General features: G+C 38.7%; 1 protein-coding gene across 1 annotated transcript in view; it reads left to right on the top strand.

Moving 5' to 3' along the window:
* Nucleotides 1-9,175: 9,175 nt before the first annotated feature.
* Nucleotides 9,176-26,109, top strand: part of ZNF608 (zinc finger protein 608) — a 100,040-nt gene continuing 83,106 nt past the window's right edge. The window contains exon 1 of the mRNA XM_077816360.1: nucleotides 9,176-10,066. Within this exon, the coding sequence (XP_077672486.1) occupies nucleotides 9,176-10,066 (891 nt within the window). The remainder of the gene's footprint in view (nucleotides 10,067-26,109) is intronic.

Here is a 26,109-nt window from a genome sequence, read left to right as displayed (position 1 = left end):
CAGATTTCTGTCTGCCCTCTTTTCACATTGCACAACACATCCCTCTCTCCCTCATTTTCTAGTATAGACTCCCTATGCCTAATTGACCACCACTCTGCAAATTCCAATTCAAGACTCATCTCCTCGCTCCCTGGCCTATGACTTCTAGCCTTCCCTCTAATAAAACAATCTAATCCTATTCCTTAAGCCTTAGTTTCATTTCCCCATGCTCATTTGTTCTCCCTGAAAATCTAAAGTGTGGCACTCAGTCATTGGCCTTTGTGTGCTCCTTCACCTTAGCACTATAATAACTATGACTACTACCTGTATAAAATATTGTACCTTCATACATCACATGTATTACAGACTTTAATTCACTATGAAGCATTGTGATGTTTTGTATGAAAGACGCTATACAACAATTGCGTACATAATATGTTAGATCTATAAAAAAAGTAATGTATATTTTAAAATTTTTATTTATCATGCACAATCTACTTATAAATAGAACGTATTCTTAAAATTAGCTGAATACTTACACAACACACTAAGTACTATAGTTTTGAAATTATTTGAAAAAAGGAGTATCTATACCGCTGGGTCACTCATGTCTGGGTCAAAAGGTCAGTAGCTCAAATTCTACTGCAGGATTTCATAGAATCACAGAAGTTAGAAATGAGAAAGACTTATTCGATCATTCAGTCCATTTCATTGCCAGCATGGGATTGCTCCCTACAGTATATTTGTCTAGTGTTTTGTCCAACCTAGTTTTAAAGTCTCAAGCAATGGGATTTAACAACTTCCTTTGAGATATTATTCCATAGATTAATACATCTCACTGGCAGGATTCTTTTCCTGATCTTCAGCTGAATTTTTCTCTATTATTTTCAGCCCCTGACTCTTAACTGTACTCTTGTCTAACACAGATGCATAGCCCCTGATAATTTTTGTTGCCCTTCTCTAAACACCATTGAGGTGACTTGTGGTCATATACAATGCACAGCAATACCTACCTGCATCCCGCACAATTAGAGAGACTGACTTTCAGATTAAACATTAAATTGAGGTACCTTGTGATTATTCAGGTGAAATTTAAAGACTGTTCTAAAGGAATAGGGGATAACCTCACTAATATTCTCTTTCAGTAAAATACACTCTGTGTAAGTCTGTTTATGAACTATTTGCTAAGTGTATAATGGCTAACTCTATTTGTCTATACAATCATTGCCCCACAAGTATCTAATGTATTGCTTTCAAAAGTACTGTGAGTGTGCCTTGTATATAAAAGGTGCTATATACAACAACAACATTTCATTCTACTTTTACTTAATTCATTGAGTAAAATAATTAATAGAAAACTAGATATTGTCTCCTTTTGGATGCCAGGTTAAAAGAAGAAATGCTGGTTTAGTTACTGCTGCTATGGTACTTTTAGAATCGATACTGTCACCTCTCAGCTCCCATATACACCTCTCAGCTCCTTTAGTTAAAAAAAATCCCACACAGTCCTTTTACAAATCAGAAACAAAGAGCAACAGTCAGGGACTCTCTTATTTTTAAACAATAAAATAAGACAATAGAAAGCCAGCTGAAAATTAAGATTTTATTCAAACATTTAAAAAATACTTTTTAAAAATACAATTATTTTAAAATCAGACATGTCAGGGGGACTAGTGTTAACAAAAACATGAACATCTTCCCAGTGGGAATATATTTGCACACAGCTAATATGTTTCTCCATGGTTAACTGCTTGTTTACAAAGAATGCTTTGTGGAGCAGGGAATGTGAAAAATAAGATGACCTGACTCTCTCCTCCACAAAAGGCATAAACCAGGCCGAGGTCGGTGTGCAGACTCTGCTGTATTGCTGCTAACTGAATATACTGGCCTGTGTATCAGCCAATGAGAAGGCTTAAAAGCATATTTCCATAATGATGATTGGCTGCCGGACTCCAGGCTCACTTCAGCCTTTAAAGGAAAGAAAAAGAGGAGCTTTGCTGAGAAGATAGGCAACACAACTTTCTGTTGCTTGTTAAATATTCTCGGTACCAATTCATCTTCTTAAAAAGCTGTTTTTGGGGGAAAAAGGAAACATTTGTTCACAAGAAATAGGTTTCAAACAGCCAAAGGGTTTCATATAATAGCCTATCATTCTTTTTGCTAAAAATAGATTTTTGCTGGTAAATTTGCTTAGCAAATTTGATGCACATGCCTGGCTAGTTAAATAGAGTGAGGTTTTCTTCAAGATTCATAACAGTCTACAATTGCTTTAATTAAACAAGGTTGTGCTATTTCTGACAAACATCACAAGTTTATTGGCCTTGTGCGGGTCTTTTAAAATGTGCACGAATCCAAAATTGTAATTCAGTTCGGAGAGCAGGCAGAAATTAATGAAGGTGGAAAAGCCTCTGGATGCTCATTCATTCTTTTAGGATGAAGGACATTTTCCCCTTCACAAAGGAGTTCTTGTGAGAAATCTTTCTGCAACCACTCACGATGACGTGTGAGCGCTGAAGATACAGCAGCCCCTGGCAATGGGCTCGCTGTAATCGTTCCTTTCGAAAAAGCTTCTTAATAATCAGTCAATAAACGACACAAAACATGTAGCTATATGTATTGGGGTCCGTCCGCCCCCCCCCCCGAGTTATATGAACTGCGGGGTAAGGTGACGCTATTTCATCTACATAATGCCCGCTTCAGTTGCACAAACATCTGTTCAATAGGCCGTCCTTTCAAAAAATTTAGAAAGGTTGACTAATTCAGATAAAGCAGTGGGCGCATTTTTGCAATCTTTCCCAGTGACCATTCCTTGGCTACCTAACAGACCAGCCATTCAGAAGCAATTTTCTTCAGGATGAAATTATGTGCTGACGGTAGCAGATCACGTCCCATAATAACCCTTCCCCCACCCAATGCTAAATACAATCTGTCTCCTACTCACTGTAATAATAACGTGCAAATGACTGTAATTTTGCAGACAAGAAACAGCCCAAAGTGAAACGTGTCTAAACAGAGGTCGATTTTGAAAAATCAGGGCTATTACCTAAATCTGTAAAACACATATTGTAAAAAACCCAGCAACAATGATCTGCCTTAAGTAGTGGGGGAGGGGGGAGTAGCCTCGATGTCGGTGATTTTAACAGCTTCACTAGCACAAAGTTAAATCATTAAAATAGTTTCATTTCACACTCTTTTCACAACCATGTCACAGTATCCATACCAGTTATGATGTGCATAGCAATTTAAAGAACATAGAAGGCAGGAGTAGCCGTGTATTCTTCAGTGTTTACACTGATTTGCATTGCACTGCTGCTTTGGAAGTAGGCACTTTGCAAGCACTTACTTTGTTGGCATAGTGTTGTGTATTGTGAGATTGCCTGTGTAAGAGTCCACACAGCAAACCCTGCTTACATAACAACCATGCTCAAGAATCCCCCTTCTCACCCACCCCTAAGAAGTATTCTCGACTGATTCTTTGACACTATCGTTAAATGCCTTTTCCTACTTATAGTGTACGCAAACTGGTATTTTTAAAAACAATTTCAAATGTTTAATGTCATCAAGGGCCTTCTTGGCAATTACTTTATCTGAGCGAATTAGACCCTTCTCTAGCAGCACCAAAAGGTGATATGTTTTAAAAGAAAAGGAAGGGGAGCATACATCGTTCCTTCCATGCAACTATCCAAACAACATATGGCGTGATGTGTACTCTTTACTCTCAACAAATTTCAGTATAGCTGGGGAAAGGAGAACAGGAGACGCGACCCATTATTGTAGTTTACGGTCATTAAAATATAGTTTTCATTACGTTTAAAGACGATCTCAGTTATATGATACATTAGCAATAATTCAGACGTGTTGTGATTCACTATGCGGCCAGAGGGGAAAGAAGTATGCACTCGCCACAGAGAAGAATGGAAAATGTTGTTTATTGCAGCATCAACTCCAGTTTGGTTTTAAAGAACAGACAGAGGCTGTCTAGTGTTTTGGTAAGACAACTAAATCAGAAGTGATTTTTATTCAACCAAATGTTTCTTTAACTGTTACTTCTGAAATGAGAAGGATCTAAAATGTTTACTCATCCGAAAATACTCTACTAAACATCATTTTGATGTTAAGTGTCGACCGTATAAGCACTAATGCACATAATTTGCTCAGTTGGACAAAATCCAAAAGCGTATCTTGTCACATTGTCATCTGTAAGCAGTTTTACAAATGTCGTGCTTTAACTTCTTCCCGGAAACTATGATTTGGACAAAATTTTCAATTAGCTATTCAAAGATAAAAAAAGTCCAATATTGATTTTCAGAGTGAGATACTTTACACACACAAATACACACACAGAGGATTTGAAATGAGACATAAATGAAAAATAAAAGCGCACAGTTAGCCAGACTCCAGGGTAGTTAATAGACTTTAATATTAAATTACCCATACAAACTATTATTTTCATGCTAGACCCCATCAACCTCATGATATGTGACCGCAGAGACACATTATCTGGGTTATCAGCCTTTCGTCCTACAGTTAATTCAATTCTCGACAAGACATTCATGTTTGTTGGGTCCCTTCAATGTAGAAATTGTTCTCTGCAGAGTGCGTGGGGGAGGGGTTGTGCCTGGCAAACTGATCAATTTAAGCTGCATAAGGAACGTACTCACATTTTTTAATCAATTCAAATGCATTTTAAAGAGCATTTGGATCTAAGGCTAAACAAAAGAACTGATTAAGATTTTTTTCCCCCTTTTTTGACGCAAGACAAAGCCTGCTAGAAAAGATTTGTGTTACTGATTCTTGTGAAAGGGTGTTGTTCACGTGGTAGTTATATGGTCGCTTGCATTCACAGTTCAGTGCTTGCAGCAGTAAATGAGGAAACTGGAAACAAAAGGGTTACGTGTTTTTTCAACAACGGAGAAACCGCACTGTCTCCTGTAAGTCCTATTGTAAAAATGAACATGAAATAAACTCTGAGGAAGGGACAAGCGTTAGGCTGAGGAATAAGGACAAACCGAACACGCTGCAGTACCTTGAGTGTCTCTCTAACGCTGGGGTGGGTGAGGGGGAGGAATGGAATCCAGTTCTGTTCTTTGCTGAGCCTCCCCTTCTTAAGACATTGTTTGCTTTTCTCCTTCACTAAACATGAAAATGATCGCACTCATGTAACAGCCTCTCTCTCTCGGTTTCGTGTCAAACTGTTGCAATTCTGAATGAGGGGGCATTTAAAAACGGAGAGTGAGATTTTAATTTGCCTCTTTGAAACAGAAAAATCATCCATCATTGCTTTGAAAACTGCCTTGAAATTAAATTAAAAAGAAAATGAGGAAGTCCTCCTCCCACTGTGTGAGGCTTGGCTGGGCTGCTCGCCTCCCTATTTGGTTGTCTTGACATAAAATGTTATATAGGATAATGCTGTAATTGAAATGGGAAACATGATTTGTATCTTGCTGCAGCAGGAGGCTGCCTGCTGTAGCACTAAATGTAGTTTGAGGATTGCAAAATACAAGGCTTCTATGTATGTATGCGTGTGTGTGTGTTTTTCCCTTTCACCCCCTTCAGCAGCCGAGAGGAGCAGCTAGCCAATCGGAGAGCCCGGTTTCATAAAAGCTGGTCTCTGATTGGGCAGATGGGAAAGGGCATTGGGAACAAAGAAAAGTCCCTTTCAGGTACAGAGTCTGTGCTTGCTTCACACTCTCCCTTCTCCAGTTCTGATTTCTGCAGCTCACTATTGCAGTAAAGCCAGTTTGTTGTGTAGTGTGTATGTGTGTATATGTGTGTAGGGGGATTTTTATTTTTTTTAATTTTGTTTTAAAAAAGAAGGTTCATGAAATCGGGTGCTCTTTTCTTCCAAACACAATAAATCTGTTGAAGAAATTAGATTTTTTTTTCCAAAAATAAAAAGCGGCTGCAACAAAAACACACTCAATGCAGTTAGAAGGAAAAGGTCAACTCGATCCAATACAGATCGTAAGTACGGTTGCGTGGTGTGTCTCTAGCACTTAGAGGGGATTTTTTTCATGCGAAGGGGAGTATTATGAGTTTTGTGCATTGAAATAAGGAACTAGTTATTTGTGTTTTAAAACAACAAACAAAAAACCACGAGTAGGCTGAGTTATCTAAGGGATATGAAGGTGAGGAGGGTGAAAGCATTGTAGCTTCTCACACAAATCATACTTGACGGTGCACTCGGCGGGGGGAGGGGGGCGTTTTTACCTTTTTGGGTTTTTTTTTTTAAACTAACCAAGAGGGGAAAATCAAAGTGACACAACTACAAGCCTGCCAGCATATTTTTTCTCTCTCTCCACTCAATCCCCCCTAAAAATGAGCAAGCAACTTGTTAATAGGACCTTAGGGGTACAAAATAGCGTAGTGGAGCAGGAGGTTTTTTTTCTTCTTCTGTCACATGTTAATACCAATAATGTAATGCTAAATTAGGGGATAGTGACGCCCATACGTTGTGGTGCAGTGAGCGTTTTTCACCCCCCCCCCCCCAAAGCCAGCCATCCCCCAACCAGAATCTACCCAGGGTTTAGAATGGAGACTAACTTGGAAGCTATCAAATGTTTAGTCATGTTTTATATACGAAGATATTAAAACCTTGAAATAACCTCCCCATCCCGTGTCTCTAAACTACTACAAATTGCAGATAACTCGAAGAAAGATTTTATAAGGTGTTTCTCTAAAACATATGCTTTGCCATGGTGTTCAGTACATTTTACTCATTCCTAACTTCAGAGACCCAGTTCGCAGAGAGAAATGTTTCACATTCATAACTTGTAGCTGTGCCAGCAGCAGAAGGGGGAGGGAGAGAAACAGACCTTAAGTTTTTTTTCCCCCTAAAGACCAGATCAGTATTTTCTTGATACGCTTGTCACCCATTTTTGTTCTCACGACAACCAATTGAGCCCTTGATCGTCACGTGATGAGAAAGGCTTGAACTGTAACAAAATCGCTCCTTTTAGATGGTTGGTTGTTGGTAACTCGCCCATCCCCCCTCCTGCCCTAACATTTCCAGCAAACCAGCTCTCCTTTCCAATCCATCAACAATTCATTACAGCTTTTAGCTTCCAAACGCCAGCTAATTAAAAATACTAAGCCAAGCTCCGAGACTATCTGACTTAAAGGCAAAAGGGGAGGAAGTCATGAGGGGTAATAAATAAAAAGACGATGCAACGTTTGCTGAAACGATAAGGAAAAAATGTGTCCTGCAAAAACCCGAAGTCTATTTTATCTCTTTGGACTCTAATTACTGAATTACTTGCAACATGACTGATTAGCCTGAGCTCCCAGATTTCCCCCGCTCCCCCGGGTAGTTTGGATGCTATATATATATTTTTTTTACAATATACAAAAGAGAAAAAAAAAAGGGGGGGGGAATCCCCGGATCATACCCTTGGGAAGATTTACTTAATTTAAAAACACACTCTTTCCTCCACTCCCACGAAATGTTCTGATAACTGGTTTATCAGAACACTGATTTCCCCCTCCCTCTTCTCCGCCCCCCCTTTCCCTCCTCATCCTCCCCCCTTCCTTAAGTTAGTTCAAGAAATCAGATCTGTCAGGACCGGCGGAAAAAATGCCACTTCCCGACTAACAGGCGGAATCCAGCCCAGATTTTCAGTCCTTTCTTCTTTTTTTCCTTCCTCCCTTTCACTAATTTATCCTGATGTTAGCACATTCTGTCTTGTAACAACCGGACGCCTGTAGGTTTGTTTCATGGGATCATTACTTACTGATCAGGATGGCTCTGAAGTCTGGAGTTGAAGACGGAATGTGAAGTTGGAAAACATTTTAAAATTGTTATTATTATATCTCGGTGCCTGTTAAGAAAAAAACAAACAAACAAAAAACCCTGGTCCTTGATGCTCCTGTTCTGAATGTGAAATATTATCTTCCAGCTTGTAAAGTTGAGGAACAACATTTTTAAGAAAGGAGGAAAACCAACACAAATAAAAGGACTCCTGATCCGTGTGCCAAAATGGGGGGAGATATCTTTTTGAGCGATTATACTGGCTGAGATGTTATTTTGTTTTCTACTTCTTGATCACTTTGCTCTTTAAGTAAAATGAGGCACAGAGTTGTTGCTGAGTCGAGTGGGGACAGCATTTTGATTTGCTGGCTTAATTAAAAATGATAAAGGATTAAAGGTAAGCAATATGCCTATATATGTATAAATATTGAGACAGTCAACTGTAAAAGGGATAGATCCCTTTAAAAATCGTTTTAACTAAGCTTTGTCAAACACACACTCATTTGCGGTCATTGAGGCCACCTTGGTGCAGATCACTTAAAGTGTATGTCTTAATCAGTTTCCTGTACAGTCAGTAATACTATATTTAACAGAGTGAGCAATTGTGTAACCTAGGAGTGCATTAAAACTGATTTTAGAATTATCTTGGGTATATTTTAAAAAGAAAAGACACTTTTACCCATGAAGATGGATATTTCTCAAGTAAATGCACCATTTAAAGTATAGGTTGTTGATTTTTTTAATGGAAGCTATCTTGTGTTAATGAAAAACAGGCTTCATGCCCCCTGCCTCCCCAAGGTTAAGTAAAATTGGGGTAAAAAATAGTATAGAAAAGTCACAAAACTTCCAGGGTCTTGTATAAAGCCACAAAATCCAAGGAATGCAGTGAGGGCTGAAGCTGTGTCCTTCCTTTCTGGCTTTTGTGTCTAAGTGGTGGTCCAGGAGCTTATATTACACATGTGCTCCAACAGCTAGTCACCAGCCCTAACTCCCTATGTCCCTGACTTTGTGGATTTAAATCATGTAGTTAGGGTGGTTTTTTTTTTTTTATAGATGACTATTTTAATAGTGATTATGGATGTTGGGGTACAACTAGATTCAAGCTGTTCACTATAAAATAATCACAAGCAATTGCCTCCTATTTAACAACTTTTAAAACAAAATTAAACGTGGAAACATTGAATGATCTTGCTCCCCCTCTCCTTTGCCCCCTATATTAATCGTATTATATTCTGGTAATATCCAGACAAGAAATATTCGACTTTTCCCCTCCTCACAGGAAAAGGTGGACCTGGACTTCAGGGTATAAACCTAGACATACCAGGGGGAGGAAGATAAGAAGAGTTAAATAATAATTTAAAAAGAAAAGCCCAACGGAGATAAACGAATGTCCCCTCATCTCCAAAGGAAAGTTCATCGGATTTTTATTCTAGAGATCTCATCTTCAGGATGTCAGTGAACACTTCCACTGCAGGCAAAGGTGTGGATCCAAACGCGGTTGATACTTATGACAGTGGCGATGATTGGGAAATCGGTGTTGGAAATTTAATAATCGATTTGGACGCCGATTTGGAGAAGGACAGACAGAAATTTGAGATGAATAATTCCACTAATACCACCACCACCAGCAGCAGTAGCACCAGCTCCAAGGATTGTGGGGGTCTGGCTTCCAGTGGGGCTAATGCTACCTCAGCCTTAGCTGATGGCCTAAAATTTGCTTCTGTTCAGCCCCCTGCCCCCCAGGGGAATTCCTCTCACAAAGAGACTAGCAAATCAAAAGTGAAAAGGAGTAAAACTTCTAAGGATGCTAATAAATCTCTGCCTTCTGCTGCCTTGTATGGGATTCCTGAGATCAGCAGTGCTGGCAAGAGGCAGGAAGTCCAAGGGCGCCCTGGAGAGGCAACTGGCATGAATTCAGCACTGGGTCAAAGTGTGAGCAGCAACCCAAACGGCAATAACAACAACACCAGCAACAACAACTCTATTGCCTCTTGCGGGAAAAACAAAGAGGAGAAACCAGGTAAAAGCCAGGGCAGCAGAGGCTCCAAGCGGGATAAGGATGCGGGGAAATCCAGGAAGGACAAGCAGCATGACCTGCAGCAGGGCCACCCCAACGGTGGGGGTGGCAGCAGTCAAGCTCCCTCTGGGCACCTGTATGGCTTCGGGGCCAAGGGAGGCTGTGGTGGGAGCAACAGCCCCTTCCACTGCGCCTCCTCCACGGTGGGGGAGGTGAGCAAAAGCGCCCCGGATTCAGGGTTAATGGGGAACTCTATTTTGGTAAAGAAGGAAGAGGAGGAGGAGGAGAACCACAGGCGAATCAAGAAATTGAAAACAGAAAAGGTAGGACAAGCTCTTCTTTCCCTAGCTATCTCCCCCCTGTGTCTATTACAAACTTCCCGCAGCTGTGTTCCTAGCTCCTGTTATTGATGTTATGCGTTTGTGATATACATATAATCTGTGTGTACAAACCCCACTCCCGGACAGAAAGTGCTACGTTGGAGTCTTATTTTCGTCCTGTCTTTAATTTCTCTTTCCCCCTCTCCTCATCCCCAGTATCTTCCCAAATGTGGCCAAACGTGTGTTTCGTGTTGTTGTGTCTCCTCCTTTGTTTATTTTAAAGGAGAATTCGAAGTGACCCTCCCTGATGGGGCTGTTATTAGTGTAACATTCCGAAGTGATGTTTGCAACCCCCGAGGACACGTGTTTGCAGACCGGAGGCTGGTTTGTGTGTGTGTGGCTCAGACCTACCTGCCTGGGTTTTGTTTACTATCCTTTTTATTGTGCACTCTAGTATAAAAGCGGATGTTCCTTCTGCCAAGGTGGAAAGGAAATTCACATCCTTTCTTCCCACCCTTCTCTTTGGAGTTTAGATTGTGATAGGGAGGAGAGATGCATCTGCAGATACTTTGGCTCTTTCATCCACCCTAGTCTGGGGTCTTTTTGGTATTGGGGGGCTCTTGTGTTTACAACAGCCAAGAGGCCTCGGAAGCTGGCGTGGGGAAAGGGGAGCACTGAGCCAGAAGACACTCAGTGCCTGTAATAATCAGCCTGGAGGAAGGGAGTTGGGGGAGGGGAGTGCACCGCACCTTGTACTCTGATATATGTACAAAATATCTTTCTCTCAAATGTGGGGGAACAGTTTTCTCCTGTCAGGGCAGTCTTTCTTATCTGAGCCCTATAGGTTCTTGGCTGTGAACTTCTTGTTTGCTGAGTGGTTGAAATGTGTGAAAGAAATCAAGTGGTGTGTGTGTGTTTTCCTTTCTGTGTTAATGCATAAAGGATGCTCTCTGTAAGAATAAATGGCCTTGTATTGTTAAGGGAGGGCGGGGAGAGAGCTGGTTTTCTTGGCTATTGTTATTGCTCATTCAGGCAGGTTCTAGTGTCAGCAGCAATTGTTCTATCCAGAGGGCAGAAGGTTTCTTCTCTAGGATCTAGGGGGCTATTGTTGGCCCATGATTAAGAGTCAAATGAATTCTACAGGTTGGGTTAAACAAAGACACCTTCTCCTCACCCCTCCCCCGCCCCCCCAAAAAACCCAAAACCTTAAGGGTATTAATTTGTGGCATGATTGTCTGGAATTGTTCTTAAATTACCTGCTTTTACAACTTCCCTGACTAACTTCTAAGTGATGGGAAAACTTTCTGGCTAGTGTTAAGTGTACAGAGTTGTTTACCAGAGTCCAGCTGGATTGAAATCCTTGGGAAAATTTATGCTTTTACAACATATTATGAGCCTCTTTTTGTGTGTCATTGCTGATGTTTAAGATTGTGTAACGTTTCAACAAACTCTTGGGCTATTGATAGGATTAGATTTTGGGGGTTGTGACATTAAATATGTTAAGAAAACGTAAAGATAGATTCAAAAGTCTTGTATGAGGAGAAAATTTGAATTTTACATTTGTAGGTATTTTGCCAGGATAATATATCTACAGGTCAATTTGAATGATCTGTTTGATTTTTCTAAATACAGATGAGAGAAACTAGGTTGCTTTAATTAATTCACAGATATAAACTTGCACTCTGATTTACTAAAGGTCTGCTGTCACTCAGAAAGGTGTCCTAAAATCCCATGGTGTTTTTCCTAATTTAGTACATACAGTAGACATTTACTTTTGTTACCAGTAGTCTTCAAATTGCAGTTCTCTAATCTGCTTTAACTATCTAGATAAATTGCCCTAATCCAGTCTTCACAATGGTTCTGGTTAAAGAGTCAGAGCCATTTGATTGGATTCAGTGGCTGCCTGGAATGTGGGAGGTACTGCCCTTTTGCAACCCCCTTAGCCTTTTAATCTTTCAGCCAAATGTTCACATTCAACAATTTTGTTTAGCTGGCAATCTGAACATTTCAGTATCTCAAAGGCTTGCTGTCATGGCAACAGAGATTAGCGAGTAGTGTGGTTTCTCAGTTTTTGTGTTCTTTTCACTCTAGTCACACAGGAAATTGTATGAAGAATGAATTCATATACATACAAGTAATTTTCAGTCAGTGTAATGTAAATGGGATAATAGGTAAATTAAGAACAAACATGTTAGGAGTAGTTTTGAGCCAAAGGTACACCTTATTTTCCAGCTCTTGGCTTTATAGAATTCTCAGAGCTTGCAATTCCACTAACACCCACTGCTGTTGGCACACAGTGACTTTAATATAGGCTTCACACGTTACAGTCCTGCAGTGCTGGCCATTGTCTATCACGCTGGTGTGCTGGCTTACTGTTTTAAACAACATCCCTTAGTGTTTCACTCCAGAGAGCAATTTTCTTTAAAGAACGTCTCCTACTTGGCATATGAAAGTAGAACTCACTGCAGACTTCGGTTGCAATTTTAGATCCAGCCTGTAATGCGATCAATGAAACTTCAGTTTTAAAAAAGACTTACAAATCATTCAAGAGAATTATTTTAGGGATTTAAGATTGAATCTTTTTTTTTTCCTGCTTTGGCTATACACACGTGTATCTATAGATGTGACATGACCAAAAAGCACTGTTGTGACCGTAGATGACTATATAATTTTCAAGCCTGGCTGTTAAAATCAATTTCCAGTTGTTTTAATCTTTTATGAATGAGTTGTCTCATAAATTTGAATAATATCTTGTTAGATACAAATTAGTTAATGCCCACAAATTTTAAACCTGAGTTTCTTTGTGTGGTATTGGAGGATATTTTATTGTTTGTTTACTCTTTGTTAAAAGCTTGGAGTAGATTCCCAAGAGTTGCAGTCACTGTTTAATTTTCACAGTATGCTCAAATGTCTATTTTTGGTCTGTTTGTTCTGTTTCCTTACTGCAGAAAGTCATGTAAAACATGATAAATTGGATTTCATGAAGTCTAATTAAATCAATGACTGTGTTCTGCTGGCTCTTTTATGCAAAAACCACAAGTATGTTGTAAAAGTCACCACTCCCCTAATACGTGGATAAAGTCAAAGTATGCTATAATTCTAAGATGTTTGAGCTATATTCATGAAGCTCATTTTGTGGTTAAGACACCAGTGCCATGTCTGAATAGGTAGATTTGACAGGTAGGCTAACCACTCCTAAGATTTTTGGTGTTAAAACCTGTCCCCTTTCTCCACCCTTTAGGTTTTTTTTAAGGACAATTACTCAGTAAATATTGGTCAACATATACTCTTCACCCATGTTACACTTTTGTAATTTTAATTGCTCTTACACTGAGAAATGTTCAGATTATAAGTAGTAGTATGTCCTAGATTTTGTTTATTGTGTGTGGGGGCTCACAACAGACCCTAAAAATAGGAATACTAAGCATATGCTATGAAAACCTTGTTTGTTTAGGGAGGGGGGAAGAAATACAGAAAGTCTATATCAACAGTTTTTTATATACATATATATAAAGTCTAGCTGTGTTCCATCTTTAAAATTAATAAATCTGGTAATATTCCAGAATGGAATTTATTTCTCCTGTATTGGTTTATTGGCTTTCATTAAGACGGCATTTCACATCTGAAAGTTGTCTTCAGTGAATTAACTCACATGTGACTGGCATCATTTATTTTATTCTTCTTGTATAGCTGTTGTTTTTACACTTAATCAGGGAATTCTTGTAAATCACTGAAGAACATGTTCTGATTAATGAGTTTATAGAGATATGCTTTCCATATATTTTGCGCCTTACAAACACTACTTCTTGGGTGTAGTTTATTCACTGTGAAATAAAAGGGCAAAAAGGTCACTTGCTGTAATTAAAGAACAAAGTCCATTGTTGTTTGATAGCAAACTGTTTTGAAAGCTACATAAGGGATTTAGCTGTTAAAATCATTGATAACTATGGGTGTCTAACAATAAGCACAGCTCAAGGTCCTAATGTGCTGTAGTGCTGTCTAGTAGTGTGACAGAGCTTTCTGAGCTGGGTGAAGAGGTGTTGCCCTTTGGCTGAGGAAAGCTTTCTATGTGAACTTGCTGACCTCTGAGAATATGTATGACCAGCTTTGCTATTGAATTCCTGTGCAAAGCTAAAGTAGCATTAAAACAATTGAAGGTGGTCTAGAATGTTTATATCACAAAGTATTGAAGGTGATGAGGTTATTCTGAACTTCAGGCAAATTATATTTCACTTAGAACATCAGTAATTTTACAATTTTAATAACTTCATAAATACCCATTAAAAAGGAAAGGATTGATTGTCCAGATGTCATGAGGTTAAGCATGTTCTCGATGTTAAATGGTTTCACTGCAAGATTGTTTTAATTAGAGTTATATAAAGACTTGTTTTTCCAAAGTAGCATTTTATAGTCCAATAAATGAAATGTATGTTAAAAGTGCTAACCAAAATTCTCCCATAACCACAAAGGTGTTCAATAACCAGAGTCAAGTAACATGGAAAGTACCATCTGTTCCTAGTTTTCAACATAAAGACAAGAATTGAATAGCTGAGATTTACTCATATTTTGACTCCTGCTTTTCTTTAATTACTTAAAAAAGTTCACCTGGAACTTTTTTTTGAAACTTTCTGAATTGCAATAATACAAGCAAGACTGTGAAAACACATGTTTGTACACATATTTTAACCAGTTCTACTTTTATTTAAAGACATTTCCAGAAGTTCAGTCACTGAAGAATTTATTATACTGAATCAGCTCCTGCAGGCAAACACAATGATGGCCATTTCTTCAAAGATCTTATTGTTTAGCTAGAACCTGAATTATTCTGTCAATTTTCCCCAATGAGGGAAAAATCTTTCGAAGGGTAAATTTAGTGAGCTCCTATCAGTTACCAAATTGCATGTGATAAAACCATTAACTAAAAATATCCATGGAGAGACTTTGCTGTTCAAACAAGTGTCCTAAAATTGTTGATAGCTGGACATTTTTTTTTTTTTAAAGATACCTTTTAAGTTCTGAACTGTTAGGCAATAAGATTCTTGGCTGCAGACTATGAGCCCCGGATAAAACATCATCCGGCTTTTGTTTGAGGTCTTTTATTGAAGCTAATGACTGGTCTTGTGCCGCCCTGAGATAAATGACATTATCTCTGAGTGGGCTGACAGGAAACAGACATGTTAATGGTGAAGCTGCAGGGAGGATCTGCCATAGTTCTGACAAAAGGGTAAAGCATGGACCCCTGGTTGTGATCATTAACACATAATGCATTCCTGCTTTTCCTATGGGGGCCATGATAATTGGAAAGCTATTTTATCAACAAGCACTTAAATCATAATCTGAAACTCCTAGTTTCTTTGCATACTAAAACTTGTGTGTTTTTTGTTAAGAAGTGTGTGCTCTAGTTTTTAAAAGATGCCAGCTCTAGGCTGTATAATATTGACATCTATATGAGAATTTGTGGCCTGCTTTCCATTAATTGAACATGTCTTTTGGATGTTAAGCGTTATGTTCCGCATTTGGACTGTGTTATCCTGGTGATTTGTATTTGTAAAAGTAGATATGAGGCCAAATGCTGCTTGTTTTATTCAAGCAAAAAGTTACATTGACTTCAATGGGAGCAGGATTTATTCTGTGTTTTGTAAAACCTATATGTTTATTAGGTTGGTATAAACTGCATTTCTCTATGAAAAAGGAAAAGTCTTGAAAGGTGTTGTGGGGTGATGGAACTTAATAGTACATATTAGAAAGCTGCGAGATTGATGTCACTCAAGGATGGATAGGTCTGCTCCTTATCTCTAGGAGCAGGCCTCTTGCTCACCATTTCCAGTGAGAAGGTACTTACCTTCCACTGTTCCGTGAAGCAAAGGCAAATCTATTCTATTTGAAAGTTTACAGTGCCTGGATGGTTCTAATGCATCTCCTGTGCACTTCCAACTTGCTTCAGTTTCTGAGACCAAAACGCGGGCAAGCTGCAGGTTGGCAGGTCACAGAATGTATACTATACTTTAAATTGTTACACAGAAACCTCAGTCAGTTGGAGATTGAGTTGAGAGATAAAGTATGCACTGTGATCCAGGAGCACTTGGCAAAATCCTATGAGAAGTAGAGATGGGAAATCAGGAGAGAAAAGCCATCATTTTTTCTGGTGCCCATGCTTGAGCAGGGATGGAAGTGATCCAAATATAGTGCTCTATCATGAAACCTTTATTTCCCTTGAAGCCACTGAGACTAGGACTACAAGTAGGGACTACATGTGTGAGTAAAAGTTGTAGGTTTTGACCCAGGAATGGCTATATCAGAAGATTAGAGTCAATACTATAAAGAAATATGGAGATAAGAGGCTACAGTCAAATATGAAATTAGGCAGAGTGCAGCTAAAAAGATGCAAATTATGTAAGTAATGCCTAGATACACCATGCATGTATGTTCTTTAAAAAGAAAAGGAGTACTTGTGGCACCTTAGAGACTAACCAATTTATAATAACTATTTCTGTCTGTGTATCTTTTTTGTAACTTAAGGTTTTGCCTAGAGGGGTTCTCTATGTTTTTGAATCTAATTACCCTGTAAGATATCTACCATCCTGATTTTACAGGGGGGATTTCTTTATTTCTATTTACTTCTATTTTTTTATTAAAAGTCTTCTTGTAAAAAACTGAATGCTTTTTCATTGTTCTCAGATCCAAGGGTTTGGGTCTGTGGTCACCTATGCAAATTGGTGAGGCTTTTTATCCAACATTTCCCAGGAAAGGGGGGGTGCAAGTGTTGGGAGGATTATTCATTGTTCTTAAGATCCAAGGGTCTGTAGTCACCTAGGCAAATTGGTGAGGCTTTTTACCAAACCTTGTCCAGGAAGTGGGGTGCAAGGTTTTGGGAAGTATTTTGGGGGGAAGGACGCGTCCAAACAGCTCTTCCCCAGTAACCAGTATTAGTTTGGCGGTGGTAGCGGCCAGTCCAAGGACAACGGGGGGAATATTTTGTACCTTGGGGAAGTTTTGACCTAAGCTGGTAAAGATAAGCTTAGGAGGTTTTTCATGCAGGTCCCCACATCTGTACCCTAGAGTTCAGAGTGGGGGAGGAACCTTGACATGTTCTTTGCAACTCAAGCCCTGTGTGTAATTTTTCATCTTGCATACTGTGTTTGGCGTGGTGTTACTTACTGGTGCCTATGGCATCTAAGCATGCACTATCCCGGTGCTTGTCAGACCTTACTCAAGATTCCTACCAGACTCTTACCCAAGCCACCAAGGCTCACCTGTGGACAAATGACTGGTTTGAGCAAAACAATGTGCAGGAGTTAGACAAAGTGGGGGAGGTAATATCTTTTATTGGACCAAGTTCTGTTGGTGAGGGAGACAAGCTTTCGAGTTTAAACAGAGCTCTTCTTCAGGTCCTGGGACCGAAATGACAATGCTGTATATGTGCAGGAGTTTCCACTGTCCCACAGGCAGGCTAGACTTTTTTCACAGCTACAGTATTTACCTGCCCTCTAGATACAGTTATTGAATAGTCTCTATTACTCTGTTTTACTCCCTTGCATAACTCAAGCAGTAGGCAATGATGCATCTTCTTGACTTGTTCCATGGTACTCAATTAGTCTTCATGACTATAATCAAGTTTTTGTAGTACTTCAGATTATCTCTTGCCCTCTAGCTGGGATAATTCCTGTTGGACAAAGTCTGTAGAGAGATTTATCAGATGGGGGTGTCAGGTTATTCTGTACTTAATTCATTAAGCACAATACAAGCTTTACCCAATAATTATATATAATGTCATAACATACAGTTATGCTAGCCAGAATCCTCAACACATCACTGCATTTCTGTGAATGGTTGATGAGCTTGTCCAGTTCTTATTTGTGCCTTTCCCCCTTCAATTAGAACATCAGGCTAGATCCTTAGATAGTTAGCTCTATTGATTCCCTTACACTACTTGAGGATTTGGCCTATTTATAGTGAAATCTCAGGTCAGCACTGTTATATTGTTAAAAAGCATAATTTAGAAATTGTATTAAAACATAGATAGGAAAAAACAGAGAATATTTCTGTATAGCTGAGGATTGCAAACTCGTGTTTGTTTTCTCTTCATTACTTTTAGAGGATTATCTGAATACACAGTATAAATGGCTGTTTAGAATTTAGAAATGGCTACTCTGGTTTTTATCACAGAAGCCATAGGTTCTTTTTTCAGGGCTTGTCAAACTTCTAAGCCATTTTCACTACATTGAAAAATACATTTAGAACAGAATAGTTGATGAATGTGTCCTATTGGTAGTTTCAGAACATGCCAGTGTAAATCATCTGAAGCTGGGTTTAGAATCAAAAGCATTCAAATTTTAAATCAGATGTATTCTTCAGTCTTACCCATGAAAAATCAGCAGCTGAGTGCAAGCAATGAATTGCTACTTGAACTATAAAGACTAGTCTAGAACTGCACTGTGCTGTAGCTGAGGTTGCACTAATCACTGTTGTGCAGTTTCTCTTTAATTCACAGTAAATGGTCTTGGCAATTGGAACAAAGCATTTACACTTGAAAGAAAGGTTGTAAAACTATTCAGAATGGCGTGACTGACAATTGAATTGTTTGTATTTTTTATTTTGTGTTTGTGGAAGAGAAAGTTGAAAGAAAAATCAAGAGGGGAGATTGGCACTTTTTCCCTATGGCTGTTGAATTTTGATTAAAATACATTTGGGAATAGATCAGTTAATTTATGGACGCATGTGGTGAATTGTGATGTCTGTTTTGCTTGGATTTACACTTCAGGCTGCACAGTCTTGGTGTCTGTGTCCCTTATAAGTGCTAAAATCCTGGGTCAACACTGTGATTCAAAATACATTATGCTTTAGTGTGAGAGAAGTTTAATAATATTAGTATTCTTATTTAATCTAGGTAGGCAAATACTACTAAACCTGAAAAGAAAGATGTCACCTTTTCCAGCACTTCGCATACACAATGTCTTCAGAGACTCTACAAAGCTAGTGTCTGTTTAAATTTGAAGTTATTTTTCCCAGTAAATTTACAAAACAAAAAAAGCAGTGCTTTAGGTGAATTTTGAATCCTTTACATGGAATCCTTTCTGGCTCATGGCTACAGACAGTTGTGTGGAAAAAATAATTATTGTGAACACTGAAATTGTTCTTGATTTTAGATTTAACTTTTTTCTCATTTTTATGTCTGAATATTATTCACAGGGACTATCCCTGCTTGACAACTGCGTTTTCAGCCTCCTGGGAACCTTCACTGTCAACTAGTAACATAAGAGATATGTGTCCACATGGACATTTTAGGCATATTCCAATCACACCATGTGAATGCAGCTTTTGCAGTTAAAAGAACAGATGAAAGTATATTGATCATATTTTTTATTTTGCTTAGCAATTTTAAAAAGCTGATGTTCAGGTTGTGGTATTGTCTTATTATGTTAACCAGGAAGCAGATGGCATTGTGCCACAGAAGTATAATTTTACTTAAAGGAACTTTAAAGGTTTTGATGTGTTTTCTTTTCTCTTATTTCCCTGATGGCTTCTTTTTATTGAAGGGTAACTTGAGGAGAGCTGGTAGCAATTTTATAGCCTTCCCATGACAGTTTGAAATAATAGCTTGGTCTTTGGTTGCCAGTCAACTTTCTACTAGTTAGCTTGATTCTGGTTTTTATCATGTGGCAATGCAATATAAAACGTAGATGTTTGTAGTTGGTTCTAAGAAACTGGCTCTTTTTTATGCTTCAATTAGCAATAGAAGACTAAGCTCCAATTGGTCACACTTTTGTAAACTCCTAGAAGTCACCTTCTTTCATCCTTTTGATTAAAGAAAGCTCCCAAGTTTAGGCTCAGTTTCCCAGGAAAGCTTGATGCACATCTGGCCTCTGTTCACACTATACAGTTTAATTTTGCACACTGTTAGTCTTTCACATTAGCCATTGACTTAATTCAGAGGTTTTGTTAAAGTTCTTTCCTACCCAAAAGCACAATCCACTCAAAAAACCACCTTCAGTGATATTTCAGCTATGCTATAATAACCTATGCTAGAAAATGTTCTGACTCTGTCAGAGCAGTACTACGATAGGTTTGTTAAATAAACTTAGATTTTATAGTTTTTTGCTGTTTCTTCCACCTCAACCATTTGGAAGAGTCAAAAGCAACTTGTAACCTCCTTTCACGCAGTGTAGAGGGCCAGACCAAATTATTTTTGGATTTCCTGTCAACTCCTTGGCTGATTTTTATGGATGGCTCATGTTAAAAGTAACAATAATGTTTGAATTGGAAGGGTTTGGTCTTTAGGTTTTTATTCTTCATGGAGAACTGTTTATTTGTGTGTGGTTTGCCACAGTACATGGATAATACTATCAAATCTGGGCTTTATTATAAGCTTATAACTGTAGAGCATCAGCAGTAGTTGTATGTTTCTGGGTTTCATGTCGTTGCCTGTTTTTCTTTTGGGGGGAGGGAAATGAAATTAGATCTATATCTTAGCAACAAAGCGTGAAAATTAGACACACAAACAAATCAGAAATTGACCCCTTTTCTCAATGGGAGTCAGTGGTGATGTTGGAAGTTTTACATAAGATTGGCCAAATAGCTAAGAAGTTGTTGGTTTATTTTTTTCCCTGAAGATATATGAAAGATACACCTGGAGTATATTTGGATATTAATTTATTAATTCTCCCTTGACCGAATGTTATGTGATGTACATATGAAGGTTAAATTGTGCTTAGATCTGGACTTTGAGAAAAATCATTTTGGTCATAATTTGAGCATATTGTATGTTGTTGCTTCACATCATCAATTACTGCGGAAAAAGATATTCAGATTCCCTACTCTTTTAGCTGGTATGAAGGTATAATTTGATATAACTCGGATAATATTGCTTGTTGCTGTAAAAAAATAAAATATAAAAACACGCTATTGTTTAAAAAAATATAGCAACTGAGCTTTTCAGAATCCAGCTACTTTTGGCCAGTTGTGTATATTTACATTCCTTGTCCAAATCCTTCATCAGGCTTTCCCATGATGCTTCAGCAGATGCCAGACACTGAAGAAGGCAGGCAGCTGTTTCCATTACACCATTGCTATACTCTCCACCATAACTGTGTATCTTTTTTTTTTTTCTTCCCCTGTATTCCCCTCTCTTTTAAATACATTTTCCCCACTGACATTTGGGAACTCTGATTTATCTGTCCCCAGGTTATCTTGTCATTGCTAGTATTTTTTTAAAAAAATCTGCTTTTATTTTTTTCCATGAAGAGCCTGATTCTGCAACTCTTGATCATGTTGAGTCTGCAATCCTTACTCGCGTTGAGTAGCAGTTTCCCGCGTTAGTTGTCCCTGGGATTAGTTGCATTAGTAAATACTACTCAACGTGCACATAAATTGCAGAATAGGACCTTAAGTTAATAATTTGATTTATGTCTCTGACAACTGTTGTGTGATTTTTACATTCAGTCTGAATATATACTTTGAACTCTTACACTTTGCTTTTCTACCCGCTCCACTGAAAATAATAGTTTCATAGCTGTAAGCTGCTGTTGCTGAGATATGACCGAGAGAACTGCATGCAGTACAGTGAAGCACATTCATTTTCATCTAGTACCCGTTTATTGCCTTGAGCACTGTAAATCTGTCAGCTCTTCACGATTCTTTCACCTCTTTCTTCATTTGCTCCAGCTTCTAGTTTGACAATGTTCCCCTGAGGCAGAATTCTAATCTGCTTCCAATTAGTTGCAAAATGTGACTGAAATTTCCACATTATGACTGCTGTTTTACTTGCATGCACACATCTAGAAACAAATTAATGCTCTTGAATATTTATTTTTTGAGCCCTTGGATTTACTTTCAGAGGAAAAGTTGCCAACTGTTTTCAAGTGACTTGCAAGGTTTACATTTTCCCTCAAACTCTAATATTTAGCATAGATTTAAAGATGTCCTCTGAATTAAAAAAAAAACCCACCCATAAACCTTCCCAGCTTTCTGAGATTATTGAAAATGTAGTACATATAGAGAAGTTAAAACTACAGCAATTTCTTTTTATATTTCGTCACTTATAATTATCTTGGCAATTCAAAATATAAGAACACCGATCCTGTGCATGATCCACAACACAGAAATCTTTTTTTCTGATGATTTAAGATATTGTGCAGGAGAAAGAAAATGCTTATTTTCTATTCTTCTTCCGTCAGCTAAGAGTAATTATTTGATTGGTCGAGGAAGAGTCTTAGATTCATCTTATTTCCTGGTGTTGGCAAGATTAAAATAGATATGGCTAATTAAAATCTCCCCACTGTATTTTCCACTGAATGCATCCGATGAAGTGAGCTGTAGCTCACAAAAGCTTATGCTCAAATAAATTGGTTAGTCTCTAAGGTGCCTCAAGTACTCCTTTTCTTTTTGCGGATACAGACTAACACGGCTGCTACTCTGAAACCTGTTAAAATGTGAGTGTTTCCCTTTTAAATGTATATTGTAATGGATAGGATGTGATCCTGCAAACTTCTCTGGCAACAGTACTTATACTCACATGAGTAGTTCAATTAGGACTACTGCCCTTATAATAGGGCCACTTGGATGAGTAGGAAATAGTTCCAAAAAGACTTTCAGAACTAGACCTTAATTTGTGTGGCATTTACGATTGGGGGAAGCACAGGAACCTAAAACTCTAGAGGACCCCAATGTGCAGACCTTGTTTAGGCAAAACTCCCATTGACGTTCCCACCATATTGCATTTCCACCTCACTGTATTATATCTCTAGTAGCATATCTGGAGAAATGCTGTGTATTTAACTCAAGTATACCGGTAGCTAAATTTATAGGTGCAAATGTTTAGTACAGCTTAGCACTCTACAGCTTGGCAGATTGATGTCAGCAGCTGTAATAGACTTTAAATAGGCTTGCAGAATTTCATTGAAAGTAAATTGCTGAAGTTGATATTGCTAAGTACCTGTCATTTCTAAATGAGATTTGCACCTGTAAATTGAGCTATTGGTACACTATCAACAATTCTATTATTTATGGACATGAAAATATAAAAAAATAATTAAATTTCATTAGCTACCCTACGTTTATGTAGTAGCATATCACCATCACACTCTCTTTTCTGTCCATATAAACATGAATGTAGATACCCACATATACACAATATCTTTGGAGAAACCGATTTTCATTCAGCAGGAAATGGTTAAAATAGAGGCAAAGGAAGATGACCTTGATATTACTCAGTTTCTCTTGGATCATAAAGCTCTGATATGAGACTCCTGATATAAAGATTGGAAACCTATTTTTTTTTTTTATTTTGCTTACTCCGGTAACCTCCAATGAGGCACATCACGTTTTTATGAGGAAACAATATTGGCACACATTGTGAAATGCTCCAGCAACATTTTTTAAAAATGAAACATCAGAAGTCTCTGAGCTTCAATACTAATTCCAGGACAAATTGCATTTGCTATGATTTGTCAGTTGTTAAGAAGAAAGTGCACAGACAATTAAAATTCAAGTGGAATGCATGTATTTGCAATATACAATAACTGACTTAAAGAAATCCAAAGTGCATAACCAGGGTCAGCACATTTAAAAGTATTATTAATTTTGCAGGCGAAAGCCACGGTGCTTCTGAGAAGCATTAAATGCTTTTGTTGATGGCTTATAGTTTTATAAACTCTAAATGAGCTTATTGCCTTTTAACCATCATGAGCACTAAATAACAGAAGAACCTGTGAGCCTCCACATTGGACAGCAGCCAAGCAGCCACAGAAAGGGAAAAAGAAATGAATGGTTTAATTGTAGAGCAAATCATTTGTTTACAGATTAAGACCTATTTGGTAGCCAAGTTCTATGGACCAGGAGGTGAAAGAATGAGACCCTGAGGTACAGGAAATGAATGTCTGGCTTTATATTTTGTGACCAGGTTCTGCTATTTTTACCCCCTCCTAAACCAGAGAAGGCAAGGAAAAAATGAATTGTTTAATGGTGAGGACTGCTGAGCAAAGTGCATATATTTAAAAACAACAAAAGGGTGGGGGAAGGGAAGTGTCGGTATGCCTTTGCAGTCTGACAGGAACCTGACAACTCGAGCTACTTCCAGCTAAGGGGCACCAGTTGTTGGCAAGAAGAGCTTGCCTCTTTTGTTCGCCTGAATTTAAAAAGAGAGAGGGAGAGAGGAGAAATACCTCTGCTAATCTGAACAAACATAATACAGTCTCTTGAACCTGTCTCCCTGAAATGCAATTTGGCCTGCTCACAGAACCTTTAAAAAAAAAAAAGTTGTGTAAATGGGTCTTTGTTTCAATATCGTAATTCATTAGTGGCAAGTGCTAATGGTCAGCAAGGCTGTGGTTACTGCTTTATTGCTATACCTTTTTTTTTTTTTTTTTCCTAAAAAAGACCAGTTGACTGGTGGCTTGTGAATTTCAGGACATCAATTTCATGACACACTGGGAGTTGCCCTACCAAGCCCCGCCCTACCAAATGGGGGTCTTGATAGGGCAACTCCCATCTTTTCATATGCTGTGTATTTATACCTCTCTACTGTATTTTCCACTCCATGCATCTAATGAAGTGGGTTTTAGCCCACAAAAGTTTATGCCCAAATAAATTTGTTGGTCTCTAGGGTGCCACAAGGACTCCTCATTGTTTTTGCTGATACAGACTAACACGGCTACCACTCTGAAACCTGTTAGCATGTGTGAGCTATCCTGAGGTAAAACACAGTGAAGATAAGACAGTTTTAGTTTTACCATGCAGTAAACTAGGCAAGGTCATCGCTATACACCTTGCCTACCCTCACAGTAAAACTCAAGTGCTTTTTCTTCATTGTGTTTTTACTTCAAAGATAGCTGACATTCTGCAGCCTTCTGACACCCAGGGAAGCTTAAAACACCGAGGACAAAGGGGTGGATTCCTTCACAGTAGTCTGGTGACCTGCTGGCAGGGAGATAGTTAAGCTGAAGTAAATAATACATCTTCTTTAACAGTGAAGATGTTGCCTGAGATAGGCATCGAATTAGGGAGGCAGTAAACTAATTTGCTTCCATGTGTACGTACCCAGAGTGCACAGTTCCTTGGCTACAATTTGGAGGATGGAACAATTGACTTTTCCGATAATTTAAGCCCCAGTCCAGCAATCAGATCTGCGTGGGCATGATCCTTGCATCCAGACAGAGCTCTTCACTAGGGCTCTGTTCAGGCCTGCCTCCAGGTTTAGGGCCTTAGTTGATTCAAATATTTCAGCAAATTTTGACTGGCACTCTCAGCTGTTATTCTTAATCTGTAGCATGTTGTGTAAATACGTTTTACTGTGTACTCTTAGGGTGGATTTTCAAAGCCACCTCAAAGGGAATTGAATTGGGCATTCAGATCTCTCAGACAGCTTTGAAAATTTCAACCTTAAAAAAGATTTCAGAGTAACAGCCGTGTTAGTCTGTATTCGCAAAAAGAAAGGGAGTACTTGTGGCACCTTAGAGACTAACCAATTTATTTGAGCATGAGCTTTCGTGAGCTACAGCTCACTTCATCGGATGCATACTGTGGAAACTACAGAAGACATTATATACACAGAGACCATGAAACAATCCCACCGCTCCCACCATGTCAAGGTTCCTCCCCCACTCTGAACTCTAGGGTACAGATGTGGGGACCTGCATGAAAAACCTCCTAAGCTTATCTTTACCAGCTTAGGTCAAAACTTCCCCAAGGTACAAAATATTCCACCCTTTGTCCTTGGATTGGCCGCTACCACCACCAAACTAATACTGGTTACTGGGGAAGAGCGGTTTGGACACATCTTTTCCCCCAAAATACTTCCCAAAACCTTGCACCCCACTTCCTGGACAAGGTTTGGTAAAAAGCCTCACCAATTTGCCTAGGTGACTACAGACCCAGACCCTTGGATCTTAAGAACAATGAACAATCCTCCCAACACTTGCACCCCCCCTTTCCTGGGAAATGTTGGATAAAAAGCCTCACCAATTTGCATAGGTGACCACAGACCCAAACCCTTGGATCTGAGAACAATGAAAAAGCATTCAGTTTTCTTACAAGAAGACTTTTAATAAAAA

Source organism: Eretmochelys imbricata, chromosome 5, assembly GCF_965152235.1.
Source record: "Eretmochelys imbricata isolate rEreImb1 chromosome 5, rEreImb1.hap1, whole genome shotgun sequence".
In the NCBI taxonomy this organism is placed as follows: Eukaryota; Metazoa; Chordata; order Testudines; family Cheloniidae; genus Eretmochelys; species Eretmochelys imbricata.
Note: the sequence above shows the minus strand (reverse complement) of the source record. Positions and strands in the feature narration are given on the sequence as shown.